General features: G+C 40.3%; 1 protein-coding gene across 1 annotated transcript; it reads right to left on the bottom strand.

Moving 5' to 3' along the window:
* Nucleotides 1-10,113: 10,113 nt before the first annotated feature.
* PNOC (prepronociceptin) lies at nucleotides 10,114-20,999 on the bottom strand. The gene is made up of 2 exons (XM_063309418.1): nucleotides 20,874-20,999; nucleotides 10,114-11,033 (listed from the first exon to the last, which is right to left on the bottom strand). The coding sequence occupies exons 1-2, from the start codon at nucleotides 20,997-20,999 to the stop codon at nucleotides 10,467-10,469; spliced, it is 693 nt and encodes a 230-aa protein (XP_063165488.1). The 3' UTR covers nucleotides 10,114-10,466.
* Nucleotides 21,000-23,573: the final 2,574 nt, after the last annotated feature.

Below are 23,573 nucleotides of genomic sequence, written 5' to 3'. Positions count from 1 at the left end.
ATAGGTGGTAAAGCAATTTGCTTATACAGTTATCAATTGCTTCTGCAGTCTAATATGACATAGCCATACACTAAAAGAAAGGATTGCAGCTGAAGTTCTCTGGTTGGACAGAGCATCCTTTTGACTCACCTGAATGACCTTGATGATGATGATGACCCTTTTTTTTCTTGTGAGTTTCTCTGTCTGGTCCAGGTTGGCTGCTGGAGCTCCTCTGAAAGCTCAGGACAAAATTTTGTCTTTTTATCCATGACAAAAATCCCATCTGTCCAATAGATAGGTCAGATCAGGCCTAGTTAGCTTGACAGTTTAAGCTGACTGGAACTCTTTTAACCTTATCAGAGGTTAATCACAATGAGGGACTCCAGATGAAGTTTGACTGTGATGGGCCTGATTTCAAGTCCTACCTTACTTGATCCACCATAGCAGATCTCTCTTTCTTTCTGCCAAACATTATAGATTTGCTATGAGAATAAAGCTGCTATCCTAAGTATGTTTACATGGAACCCCAGTGAGCTCAATGCAACAAGTAAATACCTTTGCTGTGGAATCATAGAATCACAGAGTTGGAAGGGACCATAGAGGTCATTTAGTCCAACCGCCTGCTCAGTGCAGGATCCACTAGACCATCCAGCCATTGTTTGCAGTCCCCTAGTAATGGAGAATCCACCACTTCATGTGGCAGCCTGAGGATCCTCTTGATGTCTGTCCTGAACCTGCTTCATTGTAGTTTAATCCATTAAGCCCTCTGATCTTGCCCTGTGGGGCAATACAGAATAAGTTCAATCTCTCTCTGGGGAGACAGCTCTTCAGATTTTTTAAGACTACCCTCACATCTCCCCCCATTTGTCTTTTCTGTACACTAAACATAACCAGATCCTTTAACCATTCCTCATGGGGCTTGGTTTCCAGAACCTTCACTATCTTGGTAGCCCTCCTCTGAACTTGTTCCAGTTTATCACTCTCCTTTCTGAACTGTGGTGCTCATAACTGGGCACAGTACTCTAAATGGGGTCTGACCAGGGCAGAGTAGAGTGGAACAATTACTTCCCACAATCTGAACTCCATGCTCCTGTTAATGCAGCCCAAGATAGCATTTGCTTTTTTAGTAGTTGCATCACACTGCTGGCTCATATTTAAGTTGGCGTCAAGAAGGACACCCAGATCTTTTTCATAGGTACTATTACCAAGCCAGGTCTTCTCCATCCTATACTTATGCCTTACATTTTTCCTACCCAGTTGCAGAACTTTACAAGTTTCTTGTTAAATGCCAACCTTACTGCTCAAACGTAACTAGATTTTTTTGAATCTTTTTGTATTTGCCACCCTACCTGCTTTATTTAAAATTAAAGCCAGTGAAGGTATTGGAAAAATAGGGATTGTAATCTTTTTACTTACCTTTTGTCTCTGTGTTTAATTGCACCATGATATGCAGCAATGTGGCAGGTGAAGGATTTTTTTCTCCTTTTCCTGGCCCAGAGATGTGGAAAGAGAAGCATTAATAGGATTCTTTTTAATCCAATAGGCTTGGCACAGGGACTCACTTGGTTAGCAGAAACTGGGGGGACCCTATTTGACAAGAAGCTATGCAAAAGAGACCTGGTTTTCTCTCAAGAATGGCTGAAAAACAGCCATTTATTCTTCTTAGAGTTGTTTTCTCCCAACTTCAAGGCAATGTAATTCCAACTGTTCCAGTTGGGATGGGATAAAATGCCCAGGTTAATAGTGAACAGGCCAAGCAGCTGTTTACAAATGTGTTCAGCTACAATTCCCACTCTCCCCTGCCAGCACAGCTAACATAGCAGAAGAGCTTCTGGTTGGACATGGATGAGCAAACTTTTCATGGCTGAGTACTGCAGTTAACTTGTTTTGGATAGCCAGAGGCTGCAGTGCAAATTAATGATGCGAAGTAGGTAGATGGGTCCATATTTTCTTGAGGACTTTTCTTCAAGGGGAGGGAGGGGTATCCACATACTACAGAATGGGCAGGGCTTTGATCACATGGCAATGGCCTACATCTGGACATTTTGACCCACTGATAGGGGAGGGATTCTGGGTTTGTTTGTTAAAAATATATTATTTAGGTGGGAGGGAGCAGAGCTGCACATGATCTGGGGACTGAGGTTGCTTACATTGTGGTTGGGGAATGCTGGTGCATATTTACATTTAAGACAGATTCCAACATTTTGGTCCACTCATATCAAGGATTAGATCCATTCACACATCTGCAAAAAGTGAGGCAGACTTCATTTTTTGTGGCCTCCACAATGAAACAAAATCTCCAGTTGAGAAGGGTATAAGCACCCTTCTGGATTGGACCAACAGTCCTACTTGTTGAGGATACAGCTTATTCTTAGCTTGGTACTCTTGGTTGAATCTCACAATAGCAGTACTAATTATGGGAGGGAAAAAATAGGGTTTTCCAGAAACATGTTGCTGGTCAGAAAACAACATGTTAGATGAGGAAGGCTTTGGGTCTGATTCAGATGCATGGATATTCTGGTGTTTTTATGAAAAGGTAACTTGCATGCCTGGAGGTAGACGTTCTCCTCTGGAATTAGCACAGTGCCTGGTGATGGTCTTCTTTTCAGCTCAAACGTTATGGATGAGATGTTGCTACTGAGATATCTTCCGGTCTGTTCTTCTTATAGGTGCAGGCAAGCTGGATATGTAAAACAGCTCTGAGGTGGGGGGAACATTGCCTCCAGCCTGTTCTGATCCTGCCTTGTGATGTCACTCTCCCCAGTTGCATCACCGCATTCTAATCTGTACCTGCTAACACCTTATTCTGAGACAGTTCAAATTTTTGTTCATCATTTTTATTCTCCCTGAATTTTGGATGGTCTTTCATCTGAGACTGTATACCTCTTAATCCATTACTAAATTACAGTAGCCCCTAATTTTGATTTGAACATCAAAAAAAAAATCTATCGGAGCACTAATTGCAAGACATAGCATAATCTACTTTGTAGAGCAATGCTGTCCAACCAATATTTTATGCAATGTGCTAAACTCATTGAGTAATGTACCTGCATTTGCCCATTGGCTTTACTACATGTTAATATAAGACTGTTTAAAAATAGATAACGAAATGATGTCCTTGACTTGGAGCACTGAACATCTGTCCTTCTGCAGTCCACCTTGCATGTCATGTAGGCCAGGATATGGTCAACTGAAGGCAACTCTGAACACAAGAGCTTTCCTAACTACCTTTTCTACTTAAAAACAAGTTGCTAATCCTCTTGGTTCTATCTGATTTGAACAGTGTTGGCAAATGATACCAGGGCTCAATAAGTGGAGCTTCTATTGTGTGCACGGTGTTGAAGAACCTAAAAAGATGCTACTGGTCCACTGTGTTCAGATTTCCCTGCTGTGCCTGGCATAGTTCTCCAGGCAGAAAGAGTTCATTTCATACCTATCCTTCATTAACGAGAAACTGGGACTTTTTGCGCACCAAGGAATGCTTGGCCACTTAGATCTGGATTCTAAACAAAGCACAATAAAATGGTCCTTGGTTGGTCACTGATGGAATGACTGCATTTTTAGAGATATTCCTTTTCAATAGAAGAGAATATATGTAGCTCAGGGTTGAACTGTGGAGTCCTTGGTGTTCTCTGAAGTAGGTGATTTACTGTAGGTAAATTCTCCCCATTCTTAAGGTACAGCAGCGCTCTCACCCTCAGGGTACCTTCTAGACGGGTTGGGCTTTTGTGTTTCTGGAATGAAGATTATTTGTCCTTTGAACTACAGTGCCTTCCACGCAAAATCTACATGAGACCCAAGTTTCTACAGTCAAGTCCTCTGATCCAGTTGTATTTTAAACATAGCTTAGGATGAAAAATGTGCATCTAAATTCAGTCAGACTTGTTGTAGAAGAATGTGTATGGCCATTAGATACAATTCTGTGATTAGTCTGTGAGAGCAAAGTGTTGGCAAATAATGTTATTACGAAAGTGAAAAGTTTGCTCTATATTATCTATACAGATACCGTAGTAGATAATTAATGCTGTTTATTTACATTACTAATGAAACTGCATTTGCCAGTTGTTGTTGCAATAATTCAATCCATCTACATTTGGTCTCACCCAGTTCTGTTCTGGATCCCAAAGGAAGGTAAAGGGTCACTCTGGCTTTGTAGTTGTTTCTGCTGATGGTTCTGAGTATAGGAGTGAGGAAATTAGGTTGCTTTAATGTGATTCAAGCAAGAGTATTGCAATATATATGATTGGATACTTGGCAGGATAGTTTCATTCAAAGAGGGGTAGACTTTGGAGCAGAAAATGCTCACTGCTACTTGGTTGTTGAGGCAGTAAATCAGATTCAGATTTGGTGGTGGTGGGGATATATTTATTTTGTTTGATATTTAACATTTTAATGTTTCAGAATACTTCAAACTGTTGTTTGTAGTGGCCATTCATGACACAAAGGATGCATTCACACAAGGTTGGTGAATATGAGGCTTGATTAGGCTTACTATGGCAACACAGCCTATTTCCTATTGGTTAGTTTAGGTTTCAATGCATTGTGTGCATTTAAAAAGGTTTAATTAAATAACCAGATTAAGCATGTTGTAGAATTCTGCCTGGGTTTGGATTGAATCAATTGGCAATTAAATAGCACACCAATTAATATAGTACACCAGTGCTAAGTCTCATAAAGTTTTTAGTTCTCTCTTGTGAGAGGAAATAGAATTTTATACTGTCTGAAGCTGATTGTATTCTCTGAATGAACTGCTAAAGCTATCCAATTTGGCTTCTACTGATTTTAAAAAAATCTGATATCCCATCTGACATTATCTCCAGGTTCATTAATATAGAACGCTAATTCCCACCCTCACCCCTTCTTGGTTTTCTCTTTTCAAGAAAATGTTGTTTTGTTAAGAATGGAGGTGACTTTGATTCCAGGTGGATTTCATGTTTTCAGAAAAGAAAGAAGAGTCATGGTTCCTTTGCTTCTTTATCCTCACAGGTCTAAGTACCCTCCAGGGAAAGATCACTACCAGAATCCTTTTTGGAGGTATTTATTTATTAAGTGATCCTGAAGGTAGGGTAAAATATATCCCAGTTAATATCACATACATGACCACAGTTCTTACTGGAGAGGAAAGAGTTGAATGATTATTCATCTCAGCCTATAGGGCTATGGGATTTGTCCCTTAATTGAATAAACAGCTCCCTATAGGAGCAGAAGCAGGGGCATTGCAGAGGGGTCAAAAAAGTCAAGAGGAAGCCTGCAACCACACATTCGAAACTCTGCAACACATCTAAAGAAGGGATGGCGCTTTGACCACATGGTTGTGGACACCATCTGATTTTTTGATACCTGCCCTCTATCTCCAGCTGACCCTGAGCTGGAGTAAGGCCTCCATAGAATTCTGATTACCAGGGGTCTTCAACTATTTCATTCAGCACAATACCCAAAGAAATGCAATGTACCCTGTATGAAGAAGAAGCAAAGGCAAACATAAGGAGGAAATTAATAGGAAAAAAAAAAGGTGGGGTGGGCTGGGGATTGTGCACCTTCAGAGAGAGAATGGATAAAACGCTGCACATTCTGGTGTGGATGAAACCAAAATGTCGTAGCATAAAATAGAGTATAATCCAAATGTCCCCGTTAAGTGGATAATTAAATGAAGACCTGATGGCTCAAATATTAGCTACTCATTTTCTCCCCTGCCTAATGTCTAGATTGTTAGGTTTGTTGTTATTGCTAAAAGGTAATAATGAGATACTGCACTATCCACCATCAAAACACCTTAAAATTCCTTCCCTTGGAGTGGACTATCTTCTGCATCTCTGGATAGATGATATGACTGCCATCAATTTCCAACAAGCCCCCAATTTAAGGATTGGCTAAGAGAAAATGTTATGATTAACTCATCTTGCCATTATTCCACAATGTCTGCCTGCAGGAGATAAGTTCTAATAAATGTCTGTGAGGAAGACAACATTGCTGGAGGTGTTGCCTACTGCTTTTAATCGAGTTCTTAATCTTGGTTTGTGCTTTTTCTGGCATTTGTAATAGACCATTTCTTCTGGGATGGATATAATCCTTTCTCCAAAATGCAAGAGATTAAAAAGGATGATAGTAATGTCATGCAACACATAATATAGGTTTACGAATGTTGAAAGATTAGCTGCTCCAGGTAACTTGATGGGGTATGTCTCTCTCTCTGTCTCTCTCTCTCTCTCTCTCTCTGTGTGTGTGTGTGTGAGAGAGAGAGAGAGAGACAGAGAGAGAGAGATTTGGTTCAGGTTTACAATCATCACACTATGACATCATAAGAATTATTTCTGCTACATACCTGCTAGTTTCTGGATTTTCAAAATTTTCAAAATACCTTTATGATTATACTATTATCGAGTGATTATTTTGTTGTGCAAATTAGCTCTTAACACTTAAGACTGAGTGGTCTCTCTGGTATCAGCCTTCCCCACTTGGTGTCCTCTAGAGATACTGGATGATAACTCTCAAAATTCCCACCCAGCTTCATCACTGAGCATTCTGAGTGTTGTAGTCCAACACCGCCATTTTGAGAACAGTGCATTAGAGATGGCTGTCATAGGGGAAAAGAGTTTATCTACAGGTGTTTGAAGGCTTAGCTACCTGAAAGTGATACTCAGTAACTCCTCTGTATGTCACATGGTTTAGTTGGGAAAAGGGGAGTTGGAAAAAAAAGGAGGCATTGTTTTGTTTGCAGTTTTCTATAGAGGCAACCCAGAAAACAGCAGCCAAGAAAATTGCATGGATGCAGGCAACAGGAGTTCAGTTTGACTTGAGGCTGCCTTAACCTTCCATGGAAGAGGTGGGAAATGCTGCCTGATGCAATTTGGAGCATATATGCTTCAAAATATGTCCCACTGTGTTTAATGGAGTTTCTTCCCTGTTCACTGAATTTAAAATGTTAGCCACAGTTTTGCAACTGGCTGTAAACAAGGGGATCTGCAAGGGGGCATTACTGTTTTTGGAAAGTCTTGGGTTAGCAGTATAGCACAAGACAAAATGGCTGCATTCAGATAATGTGCTGTGTCCTAAGAAGTAAGCCATATTATGACTTAGTACGATTCTTACAACATGCTAAGACAATGGATGACTACCTCAATTTACCCAATTCTGTTTTACTCTATTTTTTTAATATTTTAGTCTAATCTAGCAGGTTGTACAAACCTAGCCATACCATTTGAAAACTAGTATTACCTGCTTCCTTGCCTAAGTTCCCTTAATTTTTGCTTTGTATAATTGTAAATTAAGTGGGGAGAACTGTATCTATCCAAATCCCAGATTTTACTGAATTAGAATTCCCAACAACCCTAGTGAGCATGCCCAATAGTGAGGAATACTAGAGCTTTAATTTAGCAAGATTTAGTGGGTCACAGATTATCCATTTTAGTAATAATTTTCAATGCATATAATTTAAAATAAAAAAGGAAGACCCCTTCCCCCTCAGCATAATACAGTCCTAGACATACCTGCTTCATGCAAAAATCTTATTAAGTTCAATAGTCTGCAATGAACTCCAGAGAAGTAAAACATACTTTTCATTGGTTGGAATAACTGTATTGCAACCAATTATATGCAGACGTCCTGTTCCCATAGCATGCCAGTCAGCACAAATTCAGTCAAATCTCTGTATTTTAGCACACAATTACTTTAACGTGGTCAAAAATCATCATTTGGGACAAACACAGTTCTCACTTGACTTGATTTAAGTGTTCCCTTAACACAACTAACTAATGGAGGTAATTTAACTTGTTTTAAATTAACTTTAATCCTTGGGAGAAGTTTTGTAGCGACTTTTCTAACACATTTTATTGAAAGGCGTAAGCTTTTGAAAAAGCTTATGCCTTTTAATAGAATAGGTTAGTCAGAAAAGGTGCTGCCAGACTCCTGATTTTTTTTATCACACTTCCTCCTACAATGTCTAACCCTTGGGAATTAATTGTCTAGGTTAATTGATCCATTTCTGGTATTTCTATAATATCTTAGCCCCCTCATTAACTCTGATAGGCATGTTGTGAAAATAGAGTCAGAATGTTGGATTTGACCCAGAAGAGACTCAGTTACACATTCATATATATTGTAGGACACAGCTGCACATGTTCTAGTCCCTGCAACAGTTGGAGGAGAAGTGAATTTTGGTAATGAAAAGATGGGATGGGAGTATGCTTGTAAACAAAAGAAAGGGAATAATTTATTCATTTATTTATTTTATAAATTTATTCACCGCCCATCTCTCCCCAACGGGGGGACTCTGGGCGGCTTACAATAAAACAATAGTAGCTTACAATAAAAGAATAGTAGAATATTAAAGTAAAAGCTCAGAAGAGAGCAGGGGATTGAAGTATTTTAATATGAACCTGTATGTAAAGAAATTTTTAAGCAATATTTGCATTAGCAAATGGGCTTACCTCAGACAATTTCTTTATTTTATTTTATTTCTTTATCATATTTTTATCACCACCCACCTCCCTCATACAGGGGACTCTGGGCAGTTTTATTTACTTTGTAAATAAAAATTTCTTTCATAATTGAAGAAAAAAATTGAGGAACAGGAGATGTAATGGTATGTGGGAACCTTGAGAGACAGGAGGAAGAGCTGCAGTCTAGACAACAGTCTGATAAATGAAATTTGAGTCGGAAGGAGGAGGGGTGAAGAAAGCATCTCAGAAGGGACCCTCCCTGGTTTTTGGGAGAGTAAAAGTAAGGGATGGGCAGGGTAATTTCAGACTTGCAAGATTCTGTTACCGTAACCTTACAGTAAACATAGAGCTAGTATTCATTGTCATTCTTCTTGTCTGGACTTTCTCGAAGTGCTAACAGAAGTTCACCCTTCCTGCATACTTACAATATAATACTCAAGAAGGAGAGCTCCTCCTGGTACAATCAAACCTATATCATTGATGGGACTCCAAGTGTTGGCAATGAAACAGAAAAAAGGAGAATAAAGTACCAAGCAAGAGTGACACCCCATCATACTTAAGGCTTAAAATTATAGCCTAAATTCCCCATATTTTTTTCTTCAATGGCTCCCTGTAAAAAGTGGCTTAAAAATTATTTTTTGTTCAGGAATGACGGGGAGCTGGACCTCAAATGGAGTGCTACCTGTGAAAGGGTTTTATGGCAGTTTTCCACAAACTGGTAACCTCAATGATGCAAAGCTACATCTCCTTGAATTCATCTTGCTGGGCAGGATACTAGAAGTTCAGTGCATCTGGTGAGCACCAAGTTAGGGAAAGCTGTTTTTTCAGTTATGGGCAGCAGCAACCCAGATGACTTTTAGATGGCAGCGTTTTCCTCTGTTTCTTGGCTACCAGGTAGTGGTCCTCCAGATTTTTTGCAGTCTAAATATAGGCTGGATTTTGGCATTGGGGACTCATATTTTTTATCAGCTGTGCAAGTGAAGCTTTAAGTGGTCATGAGAAAGTATGTAGCCATTGAAAGTGTGTTGATCACAATGCTACAGTAGAAATAGAAAACTAATTTATTAATCTTTTCTTTTTCTTTTTGCTATGTACAAGTTTAATGGAGAAATCTTTGTGCCTGAAACCAAAAGAACAGAATTTGTGTCTTGTTTCCCTTTTTAGATATTTAACATTCAATAATTAACAGAGGAAAAGTACCCAACCCAGCTACATCATTTCTTTATCGATCATGCGTCTTGTCTGAAAATTGTTATCAGGCAGCAGTGGAGAGGAATTCACTTACTCCTGGTCCTGGCAATTAATAAAATACATCTTTGAAAATGACAGCATGGAGACAGCAGGTCTGACAAAATACATGCCATGGAGAGAGGAAGAAGATGGGAAATTGATAACAAAAATCCACAAACACCATTGCACTGCCATACCAAAGATGTCAACCCCACTGGGAAGCATATCAAGGATTGTTTTTTTTTCTAGGTAAATCTCAGTTCTAAAAAAACTGAAGCAGTAAACCAGGAGTAAGAATCTGGTTTCATATCTAGTTTTCCCAAGTTGTCAAAAACACCCCAAGCATACATGCAAGGAAGCAAAACTCGATTTCCTTCTAAGGAACATGCTGGTAGGATTCTGAACTGGATCACTGGAAACTGCTGGTGGGAATGAAGGTTGCATTTTTGAAAGCCCACTCCCCCAATGAAAATGATTTTTCCTAAATGTAGAAAGGTAGTACAGTAGAAGGAAAGAATTAGAATAACCTGCTCTCTTACGTGTCGTCATACTACGTGTAGATTTTTGACATTTATTCATATAAATGTAAAAATTGTGAAATATTATTACACAAAGCAATTCTGAGTTTTATTTCAAAGAAAACAGACTTCCCTTCAGATGCTAAAGTTGGATGGCTGAATATTGACCTAGCAGAATAGTAGGAATGGGGGTTGGCTTCTTTGGCCATGGCAGCTCTGAAATCAATTCACAACATGTTGATAATCTGAGAAGGAAACGACAACGACAACAACGACAACAATCCAGGAAAAGTCCATTTGTCTATATCTCATTCTGTTCCTTCAGGTCATCAGCCAAGCCATCGTACTCAATGGAACGTGGGGACATCCCAAGGTACTGCTTCAGGAATTCACTGAACCTTTTCTGGTTGTGCCATTTCCGGGCTGATTTCCGAACACCAATGAAGCCTCCAAATCGTTTTTGGAGCTCTTGCACCTCAGGCTCACCCATCTGCCCATAGCTGAATGGCCCAGTCAGGAAGTCACCCACCCTCTTGGGAACCTTTTGCTGATCATGTAAATCCCCAAGTGGAATTTGGCTTCCATCACTAGTGTCGTCTTCTGCCTTTGGCTGACGAATGAGACCACTCAATTTGGGCACTTGCTTATCTTCCCCCTTGCTGAGATCCAACATTCTGGTCAGGTCACCATGATGTTTCAGATTGCTTCTGCCTCCTTTCAGGCTGCCATCCCACATCTCCAAGGGCCATTTAGTTTCTTCCAGGCTATTATGGCCTAGGGACAAGGATCCTTTTCCACTGGTGGCTTTATTGCAGAGTCCCCAGGTAGCACTGGAAAACAGTTTCCCCTCACACTCCATGACACAGATCTATAGGGAGAAAGTAAGGACAGTTAATGATATATTTCATTTTTTGAATGTGAGGAAAGATACAAACCATAATCTTTACTGAAGAAAATCAAGCGAAGGGCTATATTACAGTAGGTTATGCTTTAAAATAATTCCCTTTCTTCTATTTGTCAAACAAATGGCTTAATTTACAAAGAATAGGTTTCAGAATCCATGGTTGCAATAGAGATGGCAAGATAAAATATGTTGTCTTCCTTCTTCTAATTCCTGGAGTTCTTTTCTGGAAATTCCTTATGGCTTTCCTTAAAATCCTACAGGTTTTTAGACTAATTCAGAAATCAGGACATCTGTTTGGATTTTGCCTCAGCTGTGAATTCACCAGGAATCTTTAGTCATGCCATTCTATGCATCTTTTAATGATCTGTCAGATGATGATGATGATGATGATGATGATGTAACAGTAGTAGTGGTAGAAACAAAAGAAGATAGTTTCAAATCAGGCTCCTGTTGTATGAATAGTGGTAACTGAGGACTGATCAGAAACTGCCATTCAAAATGGAAATATTCAATTGCTTACTAGGACCATGGGGAGCAACTGCCACCAATCTTTAAATATCTGCTACGACTTTTGGTTTTTTTCCAGTCCAATATGAAGTGCTGGCATTGTTGTTTTTGGCTTGGTCCTGCTCATTCTTTTGGGGATTCAATCATGGAGAAGAAGATCTATATACAGATTTCTCAGAAGCCAGATGCTCAGGCTGTGTTGCTATTGAATCACCAGATCTGTCAGAAATGGGGAGACTGTTCTCTGATGGTAGTTATCAGTAAGAGGAGACACACCAGTACCCCTTTAAGAATGTCAAACCTAGCCCTGTGCCCAGTGACAAGGGGTTATGAAAACTGCAATCCAGAACAGATGGAGGATACCAGTTCGACTACCTTGAGTTTAAAAAAAATATTTTTCTTTCTTAAATGTGTGATGAGACGTGAAATGTTAAATTCTGGGTGGTGATGAGGAAAGCAGATTTCAAAGAACTTTTAAGCGTGGTATTATATTACCAGATACAAAAAGTAAGTGATATCATAGTGAAAAATAAAGAGAATAATCCAGACTTCTCTAATCAAGCATACCCATGTTGATTCACTTGCCACAGACAGTCCTGGGCTGCATTTGCACATGTAACACTGTTCATTAATTTTTTCAGGATGAAGGAACTCATTCTTGAATATGGGGAAGTCAGGTTATACCAAGACATGGTTTATTTACAATAGTTTACTGAAAAAACCATAGCTGGCTGAGGTGCATGACAAGATAAACCATGGTTTATAAACCACAATAGCTGGGTTGAGGCAGTATGCTAAGAAGCCCTCATTTCATAACTTAGCAAAATATATGAACCCAAACAATGCTCTAGCAGCACTTTCCTTGCTGTTGTTCCTCCTCCATTGCTATAGTGGCTGGTGTGGCATTCAGTTCAATAGGGCAATGAAGTGTGATTTTGCTTCTGGGATCCACTATTGCATGGAGGTTGAATTCAGAAGGGGTTCAGAACACTGATGACCAAATAGGAAGCATATTTAAGTGATTGAAGACAATTTCTTCAGATCCTAGAGGAGCATGAGGGTAGACCACCAATTGCCACCACCCTTCATGGTATTCCATTGTGGAAAGGCAGGTTTCAGGCCATAAGGATTAATTGGCACCTGGTAAATAGGGAGAATTCATCAAACTTCCACATCTGCATTTTCTGATTTACAAAGAGGGCTTTCCATTTGGCCACCTATTCTGCATACTGAGGTTGCATGTACTTTTGGGTTTATGCACTTGCCACTAATGCCATTGGCACCCTGGGCACTTTCGAAAAGAACTGCACCTTGCTCACCTATTCCACTAATGGAGATCTAAACTGAGCATCTGTTTGTGTTGCAGACGCTAATAAATAATGATTCTGTTATACTTGCAACTATTGCCACTGGAACTGTGAGGAATTCTCCTGAGACGTTCACATTGGTCACTTATTCTGCATGTTGAAATCTATACTGACTGTGGATTTGTGATGCAGGTGACAAGGAACAGGAGGTTGACTCTATTTGCACTGAGAGAGCCAGTTTGGCCTAGTGGTTAAGGTGCTGGGCTAGAAACCAGGAGTCTGTGAGTTCTAGTCCCATCTTAGGCATGAAAGCCGGCTGGGTGACCTTGGGCCAGTCGCTCTCTCTCAGCCCAACTCACCTCACAGGGTTGTTGTTGTGGGAAAAATAGGAGGAAGGAGTATCAGGTATATTTGCCACCTTGAATTATTTATAAAAATAATAAAGGTGGGATAGAAAGAAAAGAAAAGAAAGAAAGGAAAGAAAGAAAGAAAGAAAGAAAGGCAGGCAGGAAAGAAAGAAAGGCAGGCAGGCAGGCAGGCAGGCAGGCAGGCAGGCAGGCAGGCAGGCAGGCAGGCAGGCAGGCAGGCAGGCAGTGGTGTCCCAGGGAAGTACCTTGAGGGATTGAACCATAGTAACCTATGCAGCCATTTGAGACCTTCAAGCATGAACTCCTATGGAACATTGTTGGATACTGATTCTACCAGGTCCTGGCTGTGGATTGGAGGATTGTTTCTTGGAATCAACCCCACATTGATACTCTCCATTAGTCTCTACAATGAAAACTGTATTTTCTTTGGTAATGGTTCTCCAGGGGTTCAAGCATAAGAATCCCCAACTGAAGTGCTTATTACATCTCTAAAACAGAAATAGGGTTTCTGCTCTTTGTACCATTTTGCCAGATAAAGAATTCTAAAGACTTCAAAAGCATGTTCAAAAACTCGTATTGTCAAATGATGGATTTTGCATTATCCTTATTTTTAAAAATGGACTATTTATTTATATTCTTTATGTACTGTATATGCCACCAATTTCACAAGGACCTTCAATAAAGTTATGTAAAAGCTCCATAAATATTTTTCTAAACAAGTGCATCAAATCGAATCACAAGATTTTCTGCCACTCTGGAGAGGCTGTTTGTGTGAAACTAATGTGCATGGATGTACAAAAAAATAATCAGAACAATAGTTTTTGGACCGTTAAAAGGTAGCTAATCCAACTGCTAACAAAGAAAACAATTGCCTTTAGAAACACTAGCACGACTGTAAAGTGAATGGTTTAGCGACCTGGGCATGAAAAAAGAAAGTGGGGTTGATCACACTTGGCTTTTAATAACCTCTTGCTGTAAATTCAATTCCCTTTGAATGAAAGAAAAGGGAAGTGCCAGCCATAGCTGCCACCTCACAATTGGTTTCTGCTAGATACTAACAACCTCTTTAAATGACTATTTGTGATCAATTAGCTCTGTAGTGAGAAGATGCTCAAATGAGTTAGAGTCAGAAGAGGTCTTCTTTGTCACCATTAAGAAAAATAACAGGCCTTATGTTTGAATTGGGATCTTCTGGAGTGCATAGTAAGTGCCACCACTTGAGTGAATGTCAATAATTGAGGGCGTTTGTGCACCATGATCTTTTTCACTCAGTGATCTCTCAGGTACAGTTGAAAATTACCAGCAATTGTCTTCACTTCTTGGACTCAAACATCAAGGAATGGCCATCACTTCCTGAACCTGAGCTGCCCCAAATTACGAAGGGGAAAGAGAGAGAAAAAGATCTATACAAAAGGGAAAGAACAAGCAAAGCTGCCTGGCCCTTTGCAACTGCTGGTCCCTTGTCAAAGAAAAGGAGGAAACCAACCAACCTGTCAACCTCGCCCATGTTATTTCACCAGGACTATTGAAGGGTGAATCAAGGCATTGCATTCTCCTTAAAGGATTTGCTAGAGCAGTTGAAGCCCAGGAATGGGAGGTGGGTAACAGTTCCTTTCCAAAGAGGGAAACATTTCAAAGTCTTGCAGAAGGTACTACTAGCTTGCAATGTTTTCAGCTACTCCGTTGAAACTACTCTCATGGGGTGACAGAAGTCAGGAGCTGCTTTTAAACTGGCACAAAACTCATAATTTGGAAGATTTCAAACTCTTTGTCTTCAATCTATGTAGAATATATCTTCATTTGCCCTGGGAGCGATTTATCCTGCTTTATGCTGTGTCCCTGTGCCACGTACACAAAATAACTAGGCTATTTTTGTCAGGTTTAGGGTTCTTCCAGAAGAGCCCAACATGTGTGTTCAGAAATAGTCCAACTGTTGGCAATAAGTTACTGCAGTTGTTTGTACTTGTCGTGATGAAGGGGGAAGTCATTTTTTTATGTATCTTTTTTCTTTACTACATCTTTTTTCTTTTTTTCTTTGCACTTTTTCTTTTTACATTTTTCTTAGTTGGTATTTGTAATCTTTGTTTCTTTAAACTTTAATAAAAAATATTATTATTTTAAAAAAAGAGTCCAATTGTTGTAAGGGTGGTGAGGACCATTGGGAGAGATCCCTGTCCTCTCATTTCAGCCCACTCCTATCTATTGGGCCTGTCTGGTGAGTGTGGAATGATGTGAGAAGGAGCAAGGCGTAGATGCTGCAAGGGGAAATCAGTTCTGGAGTTTCACTTAAGCTATAATATGGTTTAGTTATGTGGGCATAACATGTTTTGTGACTACCACAAGTTTGAGTGTTTACAGTGTTGTGTACTCCCAGCCTCTGTGGTGGTATGCTAAATGATTTTACAGAAGGGAACAAACATTTTGGGAATTAGCAAGACTTGCTTGCATCTTTGCTCTCCTCTGCTCAGCTTGACATGTAGTTGTGGCCAATCTAAAACATGAATGCTATATGTACTCCAGTTAATCAGTTGCCCAAAATTTGATGCAAACATTGTAATGTTAATCCTAACATATTCCATAAGAGCAAAGAATTCCTCCCATTTTTTCCTCCAAATTCCCTGTCAGTGTTGGCCTCATCCCATCCATGCAGTCTTCATTCTCAAAGATTTTCTTGCTGATTGCAACCACCAAAAGGCTGGAGAATGGAACCTCTGACTGCTCAAGGAAGGTGAAATTTAAACAAGTATCTTTTTCTAGATCATCTAGAAAAAAACCTGTTGTTGGTAGGCTTTCAGAGTCTCATTTGGACAGCCTGGATGAACCTGCCTTGAGATCCTTTTGGCTCATGTAATCTGCTGACCATTCCTGAGGGATCATTGTCCAGACTCAGATCAAGAAAGGTCAGGTGTTTCCAGCCATTTTGGCATGGTCCTCATGTCTTTAGTCTCTTGGGCGCAGCAGCAGTGGACAGCTTGCAAAAGGTCTCTTCCTTCTGCAGTGCCCTTGGAAGTAGATTCAAGGTGGAGCCAATTATGGAAATTTGTTATTGCTCTGTAATGAGGAGGCCATACGGCATGGCACAGAGCAGAAAGGCTATTCCAATGAATTTTAATGATCTGTCAATTGCATTTTCTAACTGTACAGAGGTTCTACTGCCAGCAGGATGGAGACTGGTCTAGTTAGCCTGTGTTATTCATCCATTCTAGCCCTTAAACTGCCCAGCCATGTCAGGAGAGAGGAAATCAGCTATTGAAGTTACAGATGAAGGGTTACATTTCTTAATGTTGAGAACAGCATTAACAACAAGAATAGCATTAACAACTACATTCTTATATCTTATTGATGTTAGTCTGAACTACAAGTAATGAACCGAAAGAAGAATCATGATAGTCATATCTCAAACCACTTGTTAGAGGCACACAATATCTGCCTGTCTGCCTGTCCATCCATCCATCCATCCATCCATTTTGCAAATTGTGGCTTTGGTGGCTAATTTGGACTTAAATTCACAAAAAAGATTAACAGTGAACATAAAATCCATGAAAGCAAAACATAAAATAGCACAAACCTAAGCCAAATAGAACATATTCAATAACTCAAATGGTTTACTAGATGGGCTCACCCTATAGGCTGGCCTTGTCCCTGGGAGAAAAACCAGTTTTCAAAGCCTTAGGGAAGACCGACAGGGTTGGGTCATCTGAATCTCAGAGATATGCTATTCCAAAAGGCAGGCAACATGACAGGGAAAGGCAGGCTTCTGGGATCCTATTAGAAGACATTGATTCATAAAGGGAACCCAAAGCATGTCCACTGTGTCAGATCTTTTGGGACAAGCAGATCCAATCAGACATAGGTGGTTCTGTAAATAACCCAGCTCTGTGCCTTTATAGGTGATAACATGCACCCTGAATTACACATGGAAGCCTATAGGAAGCCAGTGCAACTTGCAAAGTAGTGGTGTTACATGGGTGTATGTAATACACCAATAACTACTTGCATTGCTGTGTTTTGGACCAACTGTAGTTTCTGGATGGTCTTCAAGGATAACCCCATGTAAAGGTCATTGCAATAATCCAAGCAGGAGGTGACTGACAGGTCCTCCCAATCCAGGGGGCACAGTTCCCCAAAATGGAAAGATTGGAGACAGGATTAAAATTGTTCAGAACTCTTGGATCCAGAGATAATTTCTTGAGGAGGTGATGGACCACTGCCTCTTAAGAGCCAGTGGAAACCCACCCTCTCCCTCAAAGATGCATTCACCTCTGCCTGGCTCTAACTACAGTATATGCCAACTCTTGGGAAGCCTTGACAAACCAGAAGGGACATTGATCTAACACACAGGCTGTCACACTTACAGCCCCAAGGAACCTGTCCACTTCATCAGGACCCACAGGCTGAAGCTCTTCCCACTAATCATGCTACACTGTGCCTCAGTTAACTTCAAGGGATCTGCAGATCCAGAGTCCAGCTCAGAGCAGATCTGAGTGACTTTATCTGACAGTCTTCTCAGTGGCCCTGCAGATATTCCTCAGATCCATCCCCACACAGGATGAATCAGGTTACCTCAAAGAGGGCCACTAGCTGGCTATCAGCAGAATTGATAAGAATGAAAAAATAGTTACGTTTTGCCACTCTTATTGCCATGAGATAACCTTTTATAAAGGCCTTTACCCATGCTGAGTTGGATTTGCTTTTCATTTTCCTCCCACTAAATTCTCAACCTGTTTAACAAAATACCATTACTATGCTCACATAACATATTTGCCTGAATAAACCATATGTAGTGTGTGGAAAAGGCAAATTCCATGCTATGTTTTATTGGTAAAGGGGTAGAACAACCCTACCACTATTATCATGCTGTATATTTATTTATATTTATATTGTTTTATTGGTAAAGGGGTAAAACAACCCTACCACTATTGTCATGTTGTATGTTTATTGTATTTAGAACTGTCTTGAATTTTAACTTTGTTTTTAGTATAAACTGCTCAGAGTCCCTCCTTTGAGGAGATGGGCAATGATAAAAATTTGATAAACAAACAAACAAACAAACAAACATCTATGTCCATGTGCCATGTCTATCTTCTGTCTCCAGATCCAGTTTTGCAGTCCGCTCCAAGATTACACCAATAAAATTTTCCAGCATTTTCCAGCAGTACATTATTTTCTCCTTTTTAAAGAAATTAAACTCTAAGCCTTAAGTAGTGGGACCTTTACTGTTCGACATTTTTACAACTTGGATGATGAGGTGGAGGGAATGCTTATCAAATTTTATGACGATACAAAATTGGTTTGGACAGCTAATACCATAGAACAATGTCTCTTAAGCTTTTTTTCTCTCAGGACCCCTTCCCACTTTTAAAAATTATGGAGGACTCCAAAAGAGAAGAAGGAAAGACCATCCATTAAATAGGCTTATTCTGAACCCAGTAGAAGGCAGGAGATGCTCCTGCTGGAATGCATTTTCTAGGTGGCACAGGTGGTGATGTGAATATAAAGACTTTCTGCAGAAATCCATCTTTTGGGCTCTATTCAATGAGAAAACAAGCAAAAGAGGGAAGGGGAGGGAAATCAATTGTCATCAAAAAAAAAAAAGAGGAGGAGTGATCATAGTAACAGAGAAAGCAAATACATTTATCAGAGTACTTCTACTGGTAAACAGTTGAGGAAAAAGGTGTAATAAAGAGAAATGCATTTCCTGCCTGTCTAGCTTACCAGCCTGGAGGCCAATTGAATGATTTAACCTTATTGGAAGCATGTTAATGGCTGCAGCGCATTGCAAAATCCTCTTTTAGAGATATCCCTTTATTTACTGTGATGGGAAAGTATCACTGCTGTACCTACTTCTCCAGCATTGTCTTCCCCAGCAAGCTGGAGCCTTATAGGGAACATCTCTGGTGTTAAGTTAATCAGAAGCAGGGTGTGAGGTTAAGAGAATAAGCAAAGGGATTAGGGGTGGAAGGTTACAGGTCTTCAAGCTTTTCTGTCAAACTTTTTTAGGGCCCTCCTGTACCAATGGCAGCCAGCGTGCAGGAAAATGTTAAATAATGTTAGAGCCAAAATCAAGGGTGTCCAGGGCGGGCGGCAAGGTGGGATACGTATGACAAGTCTCTGATAGTGTCATTGTACAAACAGGGTGACTTACATATCTATGTCAGATGGTCATGATGTCACTTAATAACATCATTTGTGTGATGAAGTCATGATGCAAGTTGTTGCCATTTGATGTAATTGTGGTTTGTTACATGAGAGCCAGTTTGCTGTAGTGGTGAAGGCACCAGACTAGAATCCAGGAGATTGTGAGTTCTAGTCCTGCCTTAGGGAGAAAGACAGCTGGGTGACCTTGGGCCAGTCACTGCCTCTTAGTCCTAGGAAGTAGGCAATGGCAAACCACTTCCAAAATCTTGCCAAAAAACTGCATGAACTTCTTCATGTAGTCACCGGGAGTCAAGAGTCAAGACTGACTTGAAGGTACGCACAGACATACACATGTGGTTTGTTACCGATGCGACTGACTAGAAAGGTGGTCCTCAGGATGAAAAAGATGGCAGATTGCCAGTAAACCAACTTTTTCCAACCTTGTATTCTTCAGATTTGGCAAATTTTGATTCTCCTCTGCCACCATGCCAGCTGGCCATGATGGAGAACAGTAAATAACCCATATAAAGTTGGGGTAAGGTATCCTCCACTTCCTCCTACTGAAAATCAGGCATTTTTGCACGTCTGCAGAACTTGTAACATGTTGGCTAATAACAGTGCTGTCATGCGCTGCCTGCCTCTGAATAATGCTCAGACACTGGTTCGATGGATCAGGCTCTGGTTTATTCACAGCGCAGTTACAGCGTCGGAAGAAAAAAGCTGAGAGTGACAGGAGCGCGCCGGTGCGGGGTTTAAATACCCCGCGGGGTTTAAATACCCCTCACTCGCGGTCACGTCACCCCCCTTTGTCCAATACGTTGCCCTGCCGGTGGGTGAGGGGTTGTGAGGCCCCGCTGGCGTTCCGGGATCGCCCATCATCGGGTTTTCTATTCATCCGGTGATTGCTGTCAGCTGGGCGATCTCCGTTGTATTGGCGCTGATGGCTTGGGTGTGCTCCGTGATCCGTTTAGTTATTGTTTGTTGGCCGTTAGTCGTTGTGAGTTGATGGCTACTTATCTTGAGCCCCTTCTCCTGTTTCCTTGCTATTGTCATGTGTGCCATTGCGCTGATGACTTCAGCTCAACGGCACTCATGACAAGTGCTTCATCACAACCCATGTTCATGCCTAAACCCACATCTTTTCCCCCTTTTAGAATTTACTGCTTGAAATAACACTTCTTTGTTAGTGGACAGAACACAGAGATATTTCAAAACTACCACAATGGATATGGCACAGGGATATTTCAGAATTACCACAATGGAAAGCACTCAGTTACAATGTCATTTGATCAATGATGGCAGGAGAGTCATCTTACCTTGCTATCAGGATGATATCCCTGTCTGGAAGAGGCCCTAGTCTCTGAGATTCTTTTGGGATGTGTACTGAGACCAAACTAGCTGCATTACAAAAAGGCTTGCCCAGCTGGCAGTGGCATGCATAGAACATGAACATGTAAGCAACAAAGATTTCTGGGATTACTCACAAGAAGGCTGAAGTCATCTTGGTGGCTGTACAGATGTCTGTGGCAGTTCAGGCAGTCCTTCCGGCAGTCACTGAGGGCATAGGCAAGCAAGCAGAATGACATGACGCCCCACAATAGCATCCTCATGGTGTCACGTTGGAAGCTACATGAGAAGAAATTGGGGAATTGTCATTTCCAGTAAGACAAAGCTTGGAAATGTGCTATCATTGGCACCACCATGCCAACACCCACCTTTCTGGGTGCCTGCAAGGCACCTTGCTCTCTGGTTTTTATTAACTGATTTTTTTCATTAAAATATTAACATGAAAATACTCAGGAAGCTGACATACCAAGCTAAATACTATCCTCCAGCATCACCTCTATTTCCAACAATGCTTCTGGTTCCACATGAGTCTCCCCACATCCCCCAGAAGTCATTTTGTAAGGGCACCCTTGACCTGCTCTTAAAATGCCAAATATGCCAGTCCCCAAAACATTCCTATAGAATTTTTAGAAAATAAAAAGGTGATGGTTACAAGGAAGTGTTTTGTTTGGGACTATGCCCACCTCCTCAGAAAAACAAAAGTAAGCTGGAGGTGAGAACAAGCATCCTGGAGGATTTCAGAAGATGGTAGGAAATAAGCTCACTAGTTTGTTTATTTATTTATTCATTTATTTAATAAATGCATACGACCACCCAACTCACACATGGTGACTAGTTGACCACCTCGGCAGCCACTTTGTGAACAGGCAAGTCTTCCCCCATCCCGCAGAAGCCATTTTGTAAGGGCACCCTTGACCTGTTCTTAAAATGCCAAATATATCCACAAAAAATTCCTATCCATGCTGGGAAGAGTTCTCAAACAGGAGGACCATCAGAAGTGAAGAGATACTTCAAGCCCTTTGAAAAGAACTGAATCTAAAAGCAAACAAAGAACTGAGATGTGAGTTTTGCTTCATTTGTCATTTTTCTGCTTTGGCTTGTTTGTTTGTTTAGCTTCCACATTTCTAGCCTGCACTACTGAGAAAATACTTGAGCACAGAAAAAGGAAGGTGCCACATACTGGCTCGTTCATATAACTGGAATCTTAATCACTGAATCTGAAACTAATCCATGGGTTTGGGGGTATGTGCTTTAAGCCATTAAAACTAACTGAGGTTACCATGCTGGGCAAATGTATCTCTAAGTCTTTGATCTGATTAAGTATGTTGTGTGAATGCAAGGATTGGTTCACACCTGAAAGGCACTGCTCTATATATATATACGTAAATGTACATTCAATGTCCTAATAAAACAGCATGACTCTAAATAAAAAAGTAATAAAGGTAAATTCATCCAATTATGCTGGTAATAATAATATTAATAATAATAATAATCCCCTATCTATTGGGGAGTTTAATAACGCATCATATTGAATTACTGTGTCTGCATATCCCTTCTTCTAGTCCAGCTCTCTCATTCATATCTATCTATCTATCTATCTATCTATCTATCTATCTATCTATCTATCTATCATCTACCTACCTACCTACCTACCTTTCATTCAGGAGCTCAAGACAGTCTGTGTGGTTCTCCCTCATTTTATACAGAGAGAGAGAGAGAGAAGCTGTGCAGAATTTTGGAAATATTTGGAAAAGATGCTTGGAGCACCCAAAAACCAAACATAGCCCCTCTCTGCAGTTGTTGCGTGATTCAGGAAACAATGCAGCTACTTTAAAAGGTGCAGACAGGTGCTACATTTGCATCTCAAATGCTCCAAAGCATCTTTTTAAAAACTACTCTGAAGCACTGCACACCCCAATAGACAAATACCCATCACACATCATCCTCACTAGGTTTTCAGTATCTTACTGGCTTTCAAATTAGCAAAATTCCTAAAATGTTTATTTTATTATTTATTTATTTATTTTCTATCCTGCCTTTATTATTTTTTTAATAAATAACTCAAGGCGGCGAACATACCTAATACTCTTCCCTCTTCCTATTTTCTCCACAACAACCACCCTGTGAGTGACTGGCCCAAGGTCACCCAGCCAGCTTTCATGCCTAAGACGGGACTAGAACTCACAGCCGCCTGGTTTCTAGCCCAGATACCTTAGCCGTATTGCAAAGATATAATCTTGAAAGCCATTAAGATACTATAAAAAACTGGCAATGGCATATGGAATCAGAAGCAAAAGAGATTAGTTCCTAGGAGTTTATAGCTTTTATTTTGTGGGAAATAACTAAGTCTTTAGATTGCCTTAAAATGGAACTAGACAGACTTCCATTGGAGTGATCTATGAATATTCAGTATAATAGCTAAATGGAACTTTATTATATAGAGACAATATACCTCTATATTCCAGAGGGAAAAGGAATGGTCTTGAAGTCAATATCTTATTTATTATTGCTTTAAAATTATTTATAGTGTAAACTGCCCAGAGCTGCTCTGGGGTTGGGCGGCCTTAAACCTAATACAATCAATCAGTAAATCTTGCTTGTTAATCTCTCAGAGGCTGCTTTGCTACTAGTTTTGGGTTAGATCAAGCAGACCTCTTCAGTTTCCAAAGGCCCAGTGGCTCATCTACTCATGAACAGACCCTTTTGTAGCTTTCTACAAACATCTCTTCCTCCACATGTTTGTGATTACAAGGTTGGTAACTGGAACATCGCGCTGTGTCATTTGGTCAGCTGAATTTGGTCTGGTGACTCCAAAATTAAGCCAGCAAATCTTAAAC

The sequence above is a fragment of the Candoia aspera genome, chromosome 1 (assembly GCF_035149785.1).
Source record: "Candoia aspera isolate rCanAsp1 chromosome 1, rCanAsp1.hap2, whole genome shotgun sequence".
Lineage (NCBI taxonomy): Eukaryota > Metazoa > Chordata > Lepidosauria > Squamata > Boidae > Candoia > Candoia aspera.
The sequence above is the reverse complement of the archived record's forward strand: the minus strand, read 5'-3'. Positions and strand labels throughout refer to the sequence as shown.